General features: G+C 35.2%; 3 protein-coding genes, 1 long non-coding RNA gene and 1 other non-coding gene across 8 annotated transcripts; 3 read left to right on the top strand and 2 right to left on the bottom strand.

The window, feature by feature from the left end:
• Positions 1–526: 526 nt before the first annotated feature.
• K09E9.3 (Transcription initiation factor TFIID subunit 5) lies at positions 527–2,556 on the bottom strand. 2 transcript variants are annotated; one of them, NM_001375183.1, is made up of 5 exons: positions 2,453–2,552; positions 2,093–2,320; positions 1,823–2,039; positions 1,667–1,769; positions 527–1,620 (listed from the first exon to the last, which is right to left on the bottom strand). In NM_001375183.1, exons 1-5 carry the CDS (start codon positions 2,519–2,521, stop codon positions 894–896), a joined length of 1,344 nt encoding a protein of 447 aa, NP_001362108.1. In that variant the 5' UTR covers positions 2,522–2,552; the 3' UTR covers positions 527–893. The 2 variants fall into 2 exon arrangements, with proteins under 2 accessions (NP_001362108.1, NP_001362109.1); NM_001375184.3 differs by having other exon boundaries at positions 556–1,620; positions 1,823–2,048; positions 2,453–2,556.
• A 446-nt stretch (positions 2,557–3,002) lies between these two features.
• ergi-3 (Endoplasmic reticulum-Golgi intermediate compartment protein 3) lies at positions 3,003–5,280 on the bottom strand. The gene is made up of 8 exons (NM_001383686.2): positions 5,188–5,280; positions 4,977–5,138; positions 4,471–4,681; positions 4,320–4,404; positions 4,138–4,273; positions 3,588–3,836; positions 3,460–3,535; positions 3,003–3,315 (listed from the first exon to the last, which is right to left on the bottom strand). The coding sequence occupies exons 1-8, from the start codon at positions 5,273–5,275 to the stop codon at positions 3,180–3,182; spliced, it is 1,143 nt and encodes a 380-aa protein (NP_001369981.1). The 5' UTR covers positions 5,276–5,280; the 3' UTR covers positions 3,003–3,179.
• Positions 5,281–6,175: 895 nt separating this feature from the next.
• On the top strand, positions 6,176–6,591 carry linc-118. Its single transcript, NR_102241.1, has 2 exons — positions 6,176–6,276; positions 6,577–6,591. It is a non-coding gene; the product is annotated as a long non-coding RNA linc-118 (long non-coding RNA).
• Positions 6,592–8,251: 1,660 nt separating this feature from the next.
• Positions 8,252–8,382, top strand: K09E9.5. Its single transcript, NR_003487.1, has one exon. It is a non-coding gene; the product is annotated as a small nucleolar RNA K09E9.5 (small nucleolar RNA).
• Positions 8,383–9,260: 878 nt separating this feature from the next.
• K09E9.1 (Major facilitator superfamily (MFS) profile domain-containing protein) lies at positions 9,261–15,381 on the top strand (the record flags this gene model as incomplete). 3 transcript variants are annotated; one of them, NM_001381172.3, is made up of 11 exons in its annotated part: positions 9,261–9,329; positions 11,096–11,227; positions 11,830–11,923; positions 11,972–12,188; positions 12,333–12,538; positions 13,149–13,241; positions 13,418–13,623; positions 13,673–13,924; positions 13,987–14,176; positions 14,860–14,928; positions 14,974–15,381. In NM_001381172.3, the coding sequence occupies 10 exons, from the start codon at positions 11,097–11,099 to the stop codon at positions 15,040–15,042; spliced, it is 1,527 nt and encodes a 508-aa protein (NP_001366851.1). The 3 variants fall into 3 exon arrangements, with proteins under 3 accessions (NP_001366851.1, NP_001368581.1, NP_001300369.1); NM_001381171.1 differs by having other exon boundaries at positions 9,301–9,329; positions 14,974–15,042; NM_001313440.4 differs by lacking the exons at positions 9,261–9,329; positions 11,096–11,227 and having other exon boundaries at positions 11,891–11,923; positions 14,974–15,042.
• Positions 15,382–16,302: the final 921 nt, after the last annotated feature.

The raw sequence follows: 16,302 nt of genomic DNA on the forward strand, positions 1-16,302 counted from the left end.
GCTTACTTTTCAAAAAATAATAATTCAAAATAGAATAATATTTATAGGATGCGTACAATTTTGCTATTTGAAATTGTAATTCTAAAATTTCCAAAAAAGTTAGTGCGAAATTACAATTTGCCGAAAATTGTTCGTCAAATTGCTTTTTTTCCGGCAAATTCGGCAAATTGACAATTTGCCGGTTTGCCGATATGTTGAAAATTTCAATTCTGGCAATTTGCCGATTTGCCGGAAATTTCAATTCTGGCAATTTGCCGATTTGCCCATTTGCCGGAAACGATTGTCGCCCACCCCTTAAATGTAGTCACAAAGCAAACCAACTTTTATAAATACAGTGTCGGCCAAAAATATGTGCGTTTTTGGTTTTTCAGTGTTTTTTTCAATCAAAATTAGTATATATAACTCTGAAAATGAAAATTTCGGAAAAAAGCTTAACTAACAAGCTGTTGCTCTCACTTTTTTCTACACACTGAAATATTTTTCGAAGCATCAAAAAAATAATGGCATTACATACAGCGCCCGAGATCTCGTCAAAATTTAATTCATCAAAAAGTAATTTGATATTATAAATTCATTATTTTTATGGTTAACATTCAAAATAATTTTTAAAGGATAATAAAATAAAGGTGAAAATAGGTGATATTTAAACAAAACACAGGATGAATGATGAAGAGATACGAAGAAAACAATGCAATTCCTGAAACAGTTGAATCGGGTGGAGATGTGACATGGTGCAACAGAGATGGCAATATAAAGCTTTGAACAACCACAATTGTTATTTTATTAAAGCGGTGAATGAACTTTCATTTTATGCCTAAGAAATGAAATGGAATGGGAACAAATATTTTTTTTTGTTTCGAAACTTGTTTTGAGAACATTCAAGCTAAAGACAGTCAATGCTTACGCTTGGCTGAAAAAGAATGGGAGGAGGAGGAGGACGAAGCCTCGTCTCGGTCCTTGACTTTGTGCTTGCGTTCGCGACGCTCGTCTTCCTCATCCTTATCGCGACCTTTATCCTTTTTCAAGTACTTTGAGCTGTGCTTCCCATCGTCCGAACGGTTCTTGGCCTTTTCCTTTTCCAATAGACTACGCAATTTTGCATTTTCCTTTTCCGCTTCTTCAAGTTTTTCCTGGAGTCTTCGAATGTTTCTGTCATCCGATGACAAAGCCGACTTGGTGCCCAAGCACTTGCGAGCCTTTTCCCAAGCGCCACCAAACGATTCCTTCAAAACCTGCAGTTGAGTGACAGTTTCCGCGTCCTTCTCCTGAATGTCGTTTGCCAGTGTCTCTATCTCTTTGACAACTCCATCTAGCTCTTCGCCAATTTCTTTATCGTTATAAATATTGAACATTGCAGTGAGCTTCTGCTGTTGAATGCGTTTCTTGAACAACATCTCTCTATTATCGATACCAGCCAGGTCCATGTTCCAGATTTTTCTGAGAGTGTCGATCGGCTTCACGTAGTCCTGACTTTCAATGCCATCGATGTTGACCTTCGACATTTTGAATGTTTTTTCGAAGCTATGTGGTTGGAGGCTAGCGTCTACGGTGAAATCGTTCATCTCCTCTTCAAGTCGCTGATGCATAACATCTAGCTTTTCATTTGCAGCGGCCTCTACTCTGAAGAAAAATATTTGAATAAAAGTTGAAATGAAAATCAACTCACTCTTTCTCACAAACTTCACATCTAATTCCAACTGGATTCACTACGCGTTCGCGAGTCTTGTTGTTGAGAAAACTAGCAACTTGAATGGACGTTTTCTTGATATCTGAAACAAAAAATTGTTTGGTTTTTTTTATACATAAATCTATCAATACTAACGAGTGCATGCATGCTTCTCATCAATGACTCCGCCGTAACGAAGTGGACGTCGCTGAGTGATTCTTTGAAGAATCAAGCCAAGCTTCGGATAATGGGCCAGAAGCTGGTAAATCTCCCCTCTCTCGTCAAGGCCGCGCTGATGAGCCAGTGCCGAATAGTTCTGGAACTCTTCCTTGAGCACAGTCATAATGTGGCTGTAGCCTGGACGTTGATTCAGCTGGAATTCCTGATCATTAATTATATATAAAACCAATTCTGAAACTAGCTCACCTTCTCCGTCTTGACAAAACTAAGATCCTTGATTGCCTGATGAACATCGGTGAGGTCGGCAAGCGGCTTCACAACTGTGTATCTCTCGTATGCCATGAACTTGGCCATTTCTTCGGCAACAGCACGAGCACGCTTATGTGACGGTGGAATTCTCACGAACATCCCTTTGGCACGGGCTTTGCAAGCCAGCTCGTAGAGACGTTGTTCAGTGGCAACCATAATGATTTTCTGAAAAATTCTTGTTGTCTCGGTAAAATTTAAATTTGAAAATATTTATTTTTAATTAGAGGAAGAGCCGGATACATTTTCTGGACAGTTTTGTCAGATATAATTTTAGTTCAAGAAAATTTAAAGTTTTACCTTTTCGGTTGAACTTGGCGCGTTTGATCCGCTAGACGATGACGGACCGGCATTTGGTGCCGGCTTCATTTTTTGTTGTTTGTGATTTTTGGAAGATAACCTGGAAAAATATAGTTTATCATTCAAAATATTACACCTATAAGTTTTAAGAAAACACCAAACAAGCAAAAAAGAAAGTTAAGACAAAAAATAGCACAAAACCCTAAATCATCACCGGAAATCCTAAAAAATCTTAATAGAAAGAAAGAAAGGGGCACATATATTCAAATGAAAAAACCGCGCGCGCGACCGCAACGCGCCTGAAGGGTGTCTGTGGGGCACCCTCTTTGTCGAGTGGTGTGTTGAGAGGAAAGGTGGGAAGGCGAAGTGATGCGCATATAAAACATATGACTACAGCGGCTTGATTATTGATATTTAAGCCGTTGATGTAGTCACTAGAGAAGAAAAGATTATGAAAAAAATGAGAGAGGACATCTTGATTTTTGAAAAAAAAATAGAACGATTATTAACGAAAAAACCAAAATTCGCGTGGAAAAGTGATTTAAAAAATCATGACAACGTCTTGTATTTTTTATAGAAAACCGTTCTGAACTGAAAAATGCTACAATTAAAATAGAATAAATTAATAGTTCCAATGGAGTAAAAAATGTAACAAAGCCAGATAAATACTAAACAGAACAAGCTAAAGACCTGTGGCAACCCGATTTCCAAAATAAATAGAACATGATTAAGTAAGTTTTCCCCCGGCAATTCGGCTCTTCATATAACGAGATGAATGATAAATTGTGATATCGACAAGTTGAGCCATTGCGAAGACACCTCCGACGATGGCACACAGTGAGACTAGAAATGAGGCGAAGGATCTGAAAATTAGGACATAATTATAAGTATTGTGGAAAATTTTGAATATTTATGTGTGTAATCAAGGTGACTTAAATTATTTTTTTACTTTCGTGAATTTTGTTCTGTTGCCTTCAAACTACATAATTTTTAAGAATATAACTTACTGTCTGAATTCTTCATATTGCACCATCAACGGACTAAATTCGTACTGCAAAAAGAAACCAGGAAGTCCGGATTGGCCTGAAAAATAAAAACACATTATTTTTTAACTCAATCTCACTGGCAAACTAACGGAATCCCAAATCCTTCTTGTGAGTTGTCACCGAAAACTGATGGCTCTGATCGACACGTCCATCCAAGTAGTCATATCTTGTAGGAACTACTTTCACGTAGTACTGGTACATAATTCCTCCTCGATTGTCCGTATTCACTTTTCCATCTAGTGGATAGTTCTTTCCGGGGAACGACTTTCCGAACGACACGTGGTTAACTGTGTGGGAGGCGTCAAATTTCACTGGGTCCAGATTGTGAAGGTCGTGGACTTAAAAAATGTGTTTTGAAAATATTAAAGGATTTAAGAACGATCTGTTCCTCAAGCGCTATGCACTGCGAGTCAGGTACATTGCCGGTGGTGCTCCCACTGGGCTTCTTAAGCCACGTCCTAGCCGGGGACTGTGGCCGATAATCCAGTCGTGGATAGCTCCACTTCCCAATAGAGGCTAGTTGAACCTGGGGGTGAGGCCGGATTTGAACGTGTGACCTCCAGATTGCTAGCGGCCACCACTACCGACTGAGCTATCCCGCTCCTTTTAGTAATTTTTGAACTTCAACTAAAAGCTTACCATGGGATCTCATTGCTTGATGTGGGTCTCCTGGAGCAAGATGAAAGTTTCCTGCAACTTTGGCTACTTTCACTGTTCCATAAACTCTGCATCCTTCATTTTTGTGCTCATTGAACTCTTTGACCCACTTGTCGTTCTGAATACTTATGTAATTTCTCATGGGTTTTTAAAACTAAAATAACCTTGCACTGCTCAACTTCCTCAATATTCACTTGCCATCCTTTGACTGCGTAAGCGCTTTTAACATCATCGCATGTGTTACAACATCTGTAAGAACATATTAGTTATTAATTAATTAATATATTAAAAGTTCTCAATTTGCTAACAACTAACATTCCATCTGCAGCCGCTCCATAACAACTGCCACATTTGACTTCTTGAATCACATCCGTCGTCTCCACACTTGTCTTATTCTGATTGATTTCTATTTTTTGAGCACTCTCAGATATGTTCCGACCTTCAGGGTCCAAGCGAAGCCGATAAATGTCGTCGTTGATGTTTTCCTGGGCTTCACTACTAACATCCATTACGTCTACAGTGATAACTGAAAAATTTGAAAACACTATCAATTTGCATTTAACATTTGCATTTTATATAGCCTAGATGTTCTCACTGTACTAGCAAGTACAAGTTGACCATAGTTATCATAGTAAAATTTCACTCCTATGAGCTTTCAATTTATTTTAAAGATAAGCGCTTACTTTTTTGAGTACACTTTTTTTTCAACATGAAAAAATTTATCTTGATTTCAAATCTTTGAATTCTCTATTCAGTCGCTTCCCTCATTCTGGGGGTTATTTTATTAATTTAAACTTTTGATTTTCCATAAAAATACTCACAGTTACATGGCAACTTGGTGAAAGTGATGTCAAATTCAATATGTACTCGTTCATCCGATGTAGTTGAATCCACGAACAAATGCTCCAGCACTTCAGTCGACAAAAACTGTTTTGTTTCTAGCACAATTAGGAGTACTATTGCTATCGTGGCTATTAGGGTGACTGAAATATCGATTACTTATTCAAACTCATTGCCTTGTCGCCTCCTCACCTAATCCACCGGACAATGTTTTGACCCGAAAGTCGTCCATTGGCTTTCGATATGCATCGAAATGTTTTAATGACCAAAGTAAGGACATTCTGTCTGCAAAAATACAACTTAAAACAAGAAAGCAACGTAGAACAACTATAAAGTACATGGAAGTCATAAAATGCCACGACGTCTTTTTGGTGCAACTGCGCTCTGTTGACAAGAAAATGCATTAATTCGTCTCTGCGTCACTATTTGATAGACAGCAGGAGAGAAAGGCTATCCTCCGGTTTGTGAATAAAATTGTCGAGTATTCAATGGTTCACTGAAACAATAATTGATTTATATTATAACAGAATTTTTTTAAAACTAATTTTGAAATTTAAATATAATACAATTTGTCGTATGGATATATCAAAGAATTATATATTTCAGAAACATTTTTAAAATGTTTTAGAATATTTTTAACTTTACGGAAAATCGAAAGTTAAAAAAGGAACAAAATCTACAATTTTGATTTCAAGGTTTTGCCTAAGTTAGCCCTTTGCTCTAATTTGAGTGATTTTTAATTGACTATCGTTAACTTTATCGAAACATTTATAACAGTAAAGATTCGTGTCAAATATTTTCATATATTTTTACTGATGCCAACGGACATCTGGCAAAAAAAGCTGTTTTTAATTGTACTACAGTTGTATCAGTTCTAAATTCATTCGTGAATATGCATTTTTTACCAGTTCTGCCCAGAACGTGAGAATAACTTGCATTGAAGAATTACCTGTATAAAAATATAATTAATTTTATGTTTCAAAATAAAATTTCACCATTTTATCCTATAATATTTCCTTTTCATTGTGTCCACATCTGCTCAGTGCAGACAGAACAAATTGATATATAAAATAGCGTGTTTTGAAGAGAGGGCACAGCCAATACTCTCTCGCTGAAAGAGAGCGGTATAGATGCAGAAAGTGTTGAAATTTGGCACCCCGCCAAATGGAATCGCCTAGCCCGGGTTACCCTTGTGCTCTGTGCTTTTGGGTATCTAGGCCGCGATTTAATTGAAAATGGATTTTTTTTTTTGAAATATGGGTTCAAATTAAAAAATAAAAAGTTATTTTGAATCAGAGCGAATTGTGATTCCTGAACTTCAGAACTTTTGATAAATAATTAACGATGAAAAATAAACGAGAGGCTTTGGGATTTTGATCCGTGGTTTTTTAAAGAAAAAAAGCTTTGCAGGGTTCCCATTCCCGTTATTTGAAAAAAATTTAACAAAATTAAAAAAAAAAACAATATTTCCAGATTTTCAGATATCTTCAAAGAAAATGAATATAAAACTTTAAAAAAAACTCATCATTGAAAAAATTAAATTGTTGTGGGTTAGAAAAACAGTATCTCGGTACATTTTAGTAAAAAAAATTTTGGTAAAAAAAAAACAGAATAAAATGTGAAAATTGAATAACAACTCTATTTGGCTGCTGCAATACGCGCAACAAAAATGAATAGTTCAACTAAATTTAATTCATTTCATTTTTAACTTTCTATGGCTATAAAAGTGTTCAGATTATTTGCTGAAAAGTCAACTATTGAAATTTCTTTTTTAGATGACAATACTCAACTGAAGCACTCATTGTTAATGTTCTTTTCTTCTTTTTAGGAACTATTATATAATTACATATCCTTTTCTCTACCGATTTCCCACTTTTCAATTCCTGAATGCCAATCAACACTGTGAAAATTTGAAAAAGTACAGCCAAAAAGCTTTGCACTTTTACTTAGAACACAGAACAGTTGCGTATACTTTTGTTACTGCCCTTGAACCATACACCTTTTCCGGTCATTGCCATTCAGGAACGCCGTTGTATTTTTTCCTAATCAATCTTGAATTTTTTTGTAGTTTTTTATTGTGTTACTCAAAATAATAAAACTGCGTGGCGTGTACTGCAGAAAACCTAATATTTAGGCCCCGCCTTTTAATCGTCCACTCACGGGGAAAAGACAAAAATAGGGGAGGGGGGGACAGCTCGCCACGCCAACAGTGAGAAAAATAGTGTGGTGCGCGGACCTCGAATGATGTCGGCGGCTGATATTGCCTGGGGTACCGCTTTTTGCGTTTTCCCCGTGAGTGGACGATTAAAAGGCGGGGCCTAAATATTAGGTTTTCTGCAGTACACGCCACGCAGTTTTATTATTTTGAGTGTAGTTTTTAAAATAACAGTTTGATATTCCGCATTTTAAAAGTTTCGGTAAAAAATCAAATAACACTGTGGGTTTCATCTGAAAAAATAAAAATTGTCTCAAATAGAAAAATAAATACGAAGCTATTGGGTTTCAAAGATTTGGTTCTACAAGACTATTTGATATGTTGTTAAACTTAGAAACCAATTCTAGAACAATTTCAAGAACAGCTGCAAAGATTCCCTGAACCTTTTTAGGTTATTAGATTGCATATAAAAATCATCTGCTTTTCTCAAACTCGCTTAGAACATACTCTTACATGAAAATTATTGTTATTAACTATGGCATAATTTAATTTCATTTATATGTATTAAAGTTAATAAAAGTGTAACCGGGAGATATGACACGTCATTGCTTAGGAAAAAAATGTGTAAATTATTTACTCTCAACACATCTTAAAGGTTGTGCAAACAGAGATGACAATATTTTTGTCATCGTTGTTGCTGTGCTTTGAGATGTGTGGGAAAAGCCGTATTTTTCAATTTCCGCTCAAATTCGCCTTCTATAAATAAATCTTATGATCTTTGTTAATCGTGAGATTTGTTCTCGGTTTTTCATGCTCTAGTGAACTAAAATAGCTTGTGATAATATTATACTCAGTCATATGTGTAAAACGTTGACAATTTTTTTGCTATTTCAACAACTTTGGTTTAAAAAAAACTTAATGAACCAGTGTTGTCTACGTCACATTATTAGCTTCACGTGGTTCTGTTTTTCGCCTAAACAAGAAACTTTGAGTAATTTTCTTGCAGTTTGAGTTATAAAGTTACAAACATTATCCTCTGGCTGTTGCAAGGTGGCGCAACAGGTAGTGCGCGTAGCTAGCGTCCGAGAGGTCGCTGGTTCAATATCGCTCTCCAGCTCCATGCAGACGTGAAAAAGTCGGTGTGGCGTTTTCATGAGCGGAAATTAACATTGTTCCAAAAAACAATTGCTAGTCTCCTGTGAGCTAATGATCACCTGATGGTTCAAACACTTTTTCTGCTAGAGATTTTTTAGTTTTTGTAGACACTGCATTTGATTTGTTGTATATTGTATTATTCTTGTTTCCCATTATTCCGTGGTGGCAGGGTTTGTAAAATAATGATGAGCTAACAATTTCAATACAATAGAATAAAAGTTACCGTAATTTTTCCATTGGTATGGCCTGTTTATTAGATTCACACTCTATATTAGTATTGCACCTTGAATGCTTTTTGAAAACTAGTATTGCATTTCCTTTTAATGTTTTATTCATTTTTCTGCGAAAAATGCGATTTTAGCTGATTTTAATTACATATAAGCTGAGCTATCTAAAAGAAAAAAATTGTTCAAAAAAGAACTCGTAGTACGAACTCATCATACATTCTGGGAGAGCTCTCACACGTTAAATCTTGCATAGCGTCTGCTGTCTCGCTGCTCTCCACACTCCATCATTCCAAGGAGCCACATAGCAAAGAAGAAGTAACACACGTTATGTTGAGGTCATTTTATACCAATTTTCTTTGTCATTGACTTATTGCTGGTTGTCTGTGAATAGTTTTTTTAAAATCATTCATTGTAAGAAAACATTTATTTAGAAATGTTGTTATAAAATTTTTTATAAAATTTTTTTTTGTCTTGATTTATTTTCAGAGGTTTTACTGCAAATGTTACGAAAGAGTAATGATGCAAATTTCTTTGAATAAACATTAATTTTTTGAACTTCTCGTTTAATTACGAATCACAAAATTCTTTCCCTTTATACTGATAAAAAGCCAACAATCTCATGACAAACATTTTTTGATTTGATTTTTCATCTTGCAAATTCTTTCTTTAACATTTATTTTTTGAAATGGAAAAACACACATTTTTTGAACCAAATGATTATCTTCCAGCACCCGATGATGTAAACTTATTTGCTAGAGAGACAGAAATATGAAGAAAGTGAAGAACTATATGTTAACGTAAGTCAACTACTATCTGACCTTATTATTGTTTGCTGTACAGTTTAACAACAAATATGACGTATATATGTATTTGATGAAAAAAAAACCTAGTTTTGTGTGAACCAAAGTTTGATCTATTTGCTTTTGGTCAAATTTCTTTTCATTGAACCGCGTGTGCATGTCGTCATGCTGCTCCTCGTTTTCTATGCTTTATTAATTATTAGCCGCATCGATTTGCCCCCCTCTCGTCTTTTCTATGTCTCATTTTCATAACCTAACATTTGTTTTTCTTATGTTGTTTTTTCGAGGAACCAAAACAATTAGCTTAGAAGGAAATTGCTCTTGTCCGATATTGTTGTAAATGTAAAATTTTGGTTTTATTTAAATTTTACGGAGTAACAAAAATAATTTCAAAATTATATATTTTTAAATTCTTGAAATATTTTAGTTCACTTAAATACTCCAAATTAGAATGTTAAAAAATATAAGTTGCCAGTTTATTCCAGTTTTTGCTACGTTATATATGATAATTTAATATATTATGAGCGCTTAAAAATTCTTTTAAATCGATACAGTGAAACTTCAAGCGGGGGGGGGGGGGGAGGACAGGGTGGCTCAGTCGGTAGTGGTGGCCGCTAGCAATCTGGAGGCCACGAGTTCAAGTCCGGCCTCACCCCCTAGGTTCACCCAGTCTCTATTGGGTAGTGGAGCAATCCACGACTGGATTTTCGGCCACAGTCCCCGACTAGGACGTGGCTTAAATTATAGCCTAGTGGGAGCATCGCCAGGCAGTGTACCTGACTCCAAGATTCGCAGTTCATAGCACTTGAAGAAGGGATCATCCGGATCAACCTTTTTTCAAATATTCAATTAGGTTTCAAAATTTTATAGAAAAAGCACAAACAACGTATATTGAAATCATCTATCTGCAATAAATTTTTCGACACTCCTCTTGTCTCATCTTGTATGTGTCCCTTGATTGTTTCAGCGCAAGCAAATGCGATGAGGATTACTGTTAGTGTGCATTTTCTCGGCTTTTTTTATGTACGCGTTAATCTCATTAATTTTCAATTTCTATGTAGTAGTCTCTTAAAAATGTTAAAATCCCATTATATCTAGTAAAATTTAGAACCATGTTAAAAGTACAAGTTCTCCCAATAAATTTTAACGATCTCATTCTTAACGTTCCTAATTACTGTCTTACCTTTGAAATATTCAAAACTATTTTTTCATCATATGAGGCTATGATGGGAAAAGGTAAACTTTTGAGTCAACGAGTCTACTTTTGAAAGCATTATTGTCAATTTCAATTTTCGGTCAGCTTTAACCTCTAACAATAACAAAAAATGTCTTCCCCTCCCTTTATCAACTGTTTTCGTTTCCCAACCACAACGATTCAATAACCGGAGATTCGTAATAAATGTTCTGAAAACCTATCATTTGCAGCGATGCTATTCACATCATTTTTTTAAATTTTTTTTACCAAAAAAATGTCAAACTCACCTGACAAAAGCAGTGACATAAATTGGACACATAAATATTATGTCCTTGCGCACATAATTTCTTTTTCTTTTTTTTTCATTTTCCTGTGTATGTGTGTGTTTTTTTACTCATACTTAGTGAGATTGCTTCCTGTGCTTACCTAGTTTCCGTAGAGACCAGTTTGATCATAATATGACGTCACTTTAACAAAAAAAGCGATTAGAAATAATAACTTCATCTTTCAACTGTCCTTATCAGAAATTGTGCACAATTCACACGTGTATCTAAACATTTTTCTTTAGGATGAAAGAAGAAGAAAGTATACGGTTGGATGTAAGCTCTGTGAGCTCGGACAAAGTAGCAACCGAGCAGCGAGATGACAAAGGACCATTGAAATTAACAGAGCCCCGGAAACGAATGAGAGAGGACTTTGGGTGAGTTATTATTGAATATGCAAAGAATGTTGTAGTATTAAAATTCCGGCAATCGGCGATTCCGGCAATTGCCGAAATTTCCGAAATTGCCGGTTGCCGGACATTTTCGGCAATTTTCAAACCTAAGTACATATATTTCGGAAATTGAAAAAATTTCACCTTTTTTTTAGTATTCGGTCAGTGATTTTCTAAAAGAAAACGGTCAACCCTTATAGGATTAAAGCATTTTGAGCTTGAAAAAAGAAACTTGTTCATCAAAATTCCCGGTTTAGGCTCATAAATCTACAAAAAGTATCAATTTTATATTTCCGGCAATTCTGGTTTCCGGTAATCGGCATTTGCGGCAATTGCCGGTTTTGTAAATTTTCTGGCAATCGGCAGGGTCGGCGATTGCTAAAATTGCCAACATTGCCGAAAATTGGCTTGCCGCGCACCCCTGTACGAATGTACAGGGTGGTCCATAATTATGGACCACCCTGTATGTTTGACCAAAATCTACACACAGTATCGTGTCAATAACCACTTTTTCGAATAAATTATTTCAAATAATTTTAATAATCTTAAATGCAAACATCAATTTTGTATTTGTAGCCATCTTTCAGTTACTACGAAATCCGTCTCCTAGTTCTCACCCAGCTTGGATATATTCCAGTAGCAGCCGCAATGCTCATGACTGCGTTCATGGAACCATCGCCGGTATTTCAAAAACAAAAAATCAGTTTTTTTTTAATCAGATGTTTTTAGGAATGGTGCGACACAGTTAGGGAAACAGAACAAAGTTGGAAGTTAAATCCAAACAACGAGTTTTACTCTTTATCAGTTGAACGCGGATTTGCGTGTCAGAAAAATTCCAATCAGACAACTGCAATGATGTCCAGTCTGTTAATGTGGGGAGCACTCATTGGATCATTTGTCTGCGGATTTTTATCAGATAGACTAGGAAGGAAGCCCGTTTATTTAGGTGAGAAAGTGCATTTCAGCAGTATCCTTGTAGTTATGGTAGAAAATTGAAGAGAAAATGCACACCAGTGCTCCAAAAAGCAAACCTATTTTTAGAAAAATGCAAATCTAACTGTAAAACCTAATTAAGTCACGTTGCTTTTAGGCTGCCTACTAATGATTACTATTGGACATATCCTGCTAACTTTCTCTATGTATTTGTCATGGATGACAATCAATGCAACACTAGCTGCGATGGGATTCTTCTGCGGTGGCTACATGGTCACAAATTTTGTGATTCTGACTGAAGCATTTGAACTACCAAAGTCCCGATTGCTAGTAGTTTCATTGAATGGATGGAGTGTGTCAATGGTTAGTTTATTTTAAATGGTTCTAATTAGTTAAAGGTGGAGTACCGAAATCTGAGGCTTTGCGTTTTTAGACCCAAAATGGTCCAAAACTACCAAATTTCGTAATGAGACGTTCTGAAAATTTTTCCAAAAAAAGTTATGGTCGCTTAAAGTTTAGGAAAAAAATGATCAATTTTCAGCTAAAATCTCAAATTTTTGTGCTGCTTTTCAGCGTCGCGGCGGTTGATTTAATTATCGTCCTAGAATGGTATCATAATTGTGCCCGCATCCACCGAAAGATCATCCTAATCATCGAAATATCACGTAACCAAGACATGCATTAAAGGGTGCTTATCAAATAAAAATTAAGTTCCAACCCCTGCGACACTTAAAAGTTGTCAAAAATTTGAGGTTTTTGATAAAATTTGATCATTTTTTCCAACACTTTAAACGCTCATAACTTTTTTTGAAAAATTTCCGGAACGTCTCATTTCAAAATTTGGTAGATTTGGATCATTTTAAGTATAAAAAACAAAGTCTCAAATTTCGGTACTCCACCTTTAATTTGAGTCAGTTCTACTTGCGTTAATAATTGTTATTTTAAAATGCATATACTTTATAACAAATTTCAGGCCGTCACAGCACTGGCTGCATCGTATACCCTCAATTGGTACGCGTATCACACAATCTTCGCAATTGTCGGTGCTTGTATTGCAATTATTTCGGTAGGCTATTTTTTTATCAACTAATATATTTAAAAATTGTTCAAGCAATTTTAACAACTAAAGTACTACTTTGTGACCTGTTGCCCGGACTTTAGTTTCTATGGATTTTTGGCCGGCTACCCTCTATTACCCTAATAAAACAATTTCCTGAAATTTTTTAAGCTCTCAGTTTTCAGTTGGCAACTTGTTCGGAAAGTTGCCGTTGGCTATCTGCAAATGGTTTGCAAAATGATGCGAAAAAGATAGCTCTGCAAATCACATTGTTGAATAACAATAGAGATATAGAAGAAGATGATATCAGCATTCTAAGTTGGCACGAGATATTGGGTTTCAGTGCTCCAACGCATACTGATGAGAAGAAAACTTGGAAAACATTGTTTAAGTGAGATTATAATTACTCATCTTCTTAATTGTAATATTCGATTTTCCAGGTCCACAAGATTCCTAAAACCAACAGCTGTCATGTGCTACTCATTTATGGCTTCTTCCATTGTTTCATTTGGCTTTTACTTCTCCATTGATGTTCTCCCAGGCAACCGATACTACAATATGACTATTATGGGAATTTTGAAGTTTATCTTAGGATTCACCCCCTTCTTCCTCAATAGATTTTTAACAAAACGAGCGATTGCAATTTCTTCAGTTGGTCTCTGTTGCTTGGCAGCACTTATGATATTGCCAATGTGAGGATTTTATAATATTTTCCTTCAAGTGTATGTATACATAATTGGTTGCACATTTACAGCCAGTACTACGACATTCAATGCATGCGGTGGGTAATTATAATGCTATCGTTAATGATAGCCGCAGGAATTGACCCAACGTGGAAGATCAATCATCTCTACTCAGCAGAGCTGTTTCCAACGTCTGTTAGAAGTATGGCTAGAGGTGTTTGTAATGCGGGAGGTCGACTTGGATCAGTAATGGCTCCAATGGTAGGTGGTCTAGTGAAAATGGATTTCAAAGCTCTAAGATGGAACATTGTTAAAAAGCAAATCCTGAGAAACAGTAACAGTGCAATTTCTAATCAGAATTGTAGTTTTGGTTATGGTGTTATTCAAACAATGTTTTAAAATGTATTTTACATACGTCTATGACGTCACAACTGTATTAAAATACATGTTTTTTAAATATATATTTTAATACAGTTATGAGGTAATTTTTCTACACTTTTTAATTTTCCGACACCGACAAAAATCTGTTGCTAGTGCTCTTAAATTTTAAAATATTATGCGCTCTATTTTATTTGAACATGTTGGTTACAGCGAATGTTGCCAATTTAATAAAACAAATATAAGAGGACTTCTGGTGGATTAATTTAACAAATAAACTCTACAATTGAGCGTGATTTTAAAACTACATGTTTTGTAAAAAAAAAGGTTGAAGTTGCTATTAACATATGTATTGTTCAAAAATAATAACTGCTCCACATTTTCCTAGAGTGATTTTTCCATTAAAAATATTCAACAAAAATATGAATCAGATGCCCTATTATGTCCTACCTACAATGTCCTATTATGACTAAAATCCCAAATGTGTAGAATTAGTAGAGGAGAGTAGAACTTGCCCGAAAATTCTGAAAAACCATACTCGATATTAGTGATTTTACACGTTGCAGATTGTCTACCTCCGAACGTTTGGTTTTTTCATTCCAAATGCAATTTTTGCAGTTCTTCTTTTTATCCAGGTAAACCCATCGGTTGTGATCTTAAATTCAATCTTTCGTTTCCAGTTGGTCGTAATTGTGATCTTCTTGCCCGATGACAGTGACAAGGACGCCAACGAGATGAATGATGAGTAACGATTCGAAAACGATGAACTCTTATCATTCAAAACAAAACTGTCCATTGACATAATTTATTATCTTCATGATTTATCATCTCATCTCAAAAGTCTCTGATAGTTTTAATTTCCTGTTGTTCAAGTAGTGACCGGTTCTTCCCACAACATTTGTTGTTTCTCTTTCTCACCCATTTCCTTCAAATTCCATTCCAAAGATTCCAATTTTCGTTCCGAGTAGTTCTCAATTCCAACCTAAATTCTTCAATGTTCCAGTTGTAAATCTGTAAACTACCATGTTCAACCCCTGCAAGCTTTTGCATCAAAGGCGGCATGAGGGGAGTAATAAAATCGAACAATATGTTGCAACTAAGAAATAGTGATTGACGGGCTGCGTGACATCTCAAGAAAACAGAAAGGAGGTCATGCGTGTGTTTTGGAATTGAAAAAAAAATTGTAAAAAAATTAAACCAAAACCGCAGACAAATAACGATCAAATCCAATATGATGACAAAGTTAATGTGGTGTATCTGAAAATTAAACGTTAGGAAAAAATAATAATTGCCAGGAAAAATTGTAAAATAAGGGTTTTTGCTTTCATAAAATCAACCAAGTTCATATAATGCTAATAATATAATTAAATGTTCACATCATTTTTGTAGGGCTTTAGATGATAATGTCTAGAGAAAATGTACACTGGAGTTGAATTCTAATTGAATGCTCATTGATTTTCGATTAATTTAAGATTGCTCCAGTTCTTAAATTGATAGATAAATTTTTGTTCTTCTCTTGTATGCTGAAGACTAAGACACAAAAAATAAAATAATTGAAAAAAATGCTGTGATTTATATTCCAGCCCGTATTTTTACAACTTCTGATCATAAATATCTCCATGACAAATTTCCAGAAATATTGTATTATATTAATTAAATAAGCTTTGATATTTGAGTTATTTAATTGAAATAACATAAATCAAACTTTTTTAATCACCTGAAACCATGATAAAACTTCGGCAGCTCATTTTCAGTTCAGCCTAAAAATGCCTTTCAATCGGAACCTATAAGCCGGAAATCGTCGGCTTTTATCACCTTTGCAGTTATTTAGAAATCCGGAAACATATTAAATTCTCTGAAAAAAAACCATGATAGCCAAATAATAATTTGTTTTTTTCCAGGAATCCGGTAGTTTGAAGATCAATGGCCTACTATACCGACTTCAGAACAGTGCAAAAGTTTGTAGACAAATTTTTACATTTTGTATAAATTTAATTGGAAATACTTTA

The sequence above is a fragment of the Caenorhabditis elegans genome, chromosome X (assembly GCF_000002985.6).
Source record: "Caenorhabditis elegans chromosome X".
Taxonomy (NCBI): domain Eukaryota; kingdom Metazoa; phylum Nematoda; class Chromadorea; order Rhabditida; family Rhabditidae; genus Caenorhabditis; species Caenorhabditis elegans.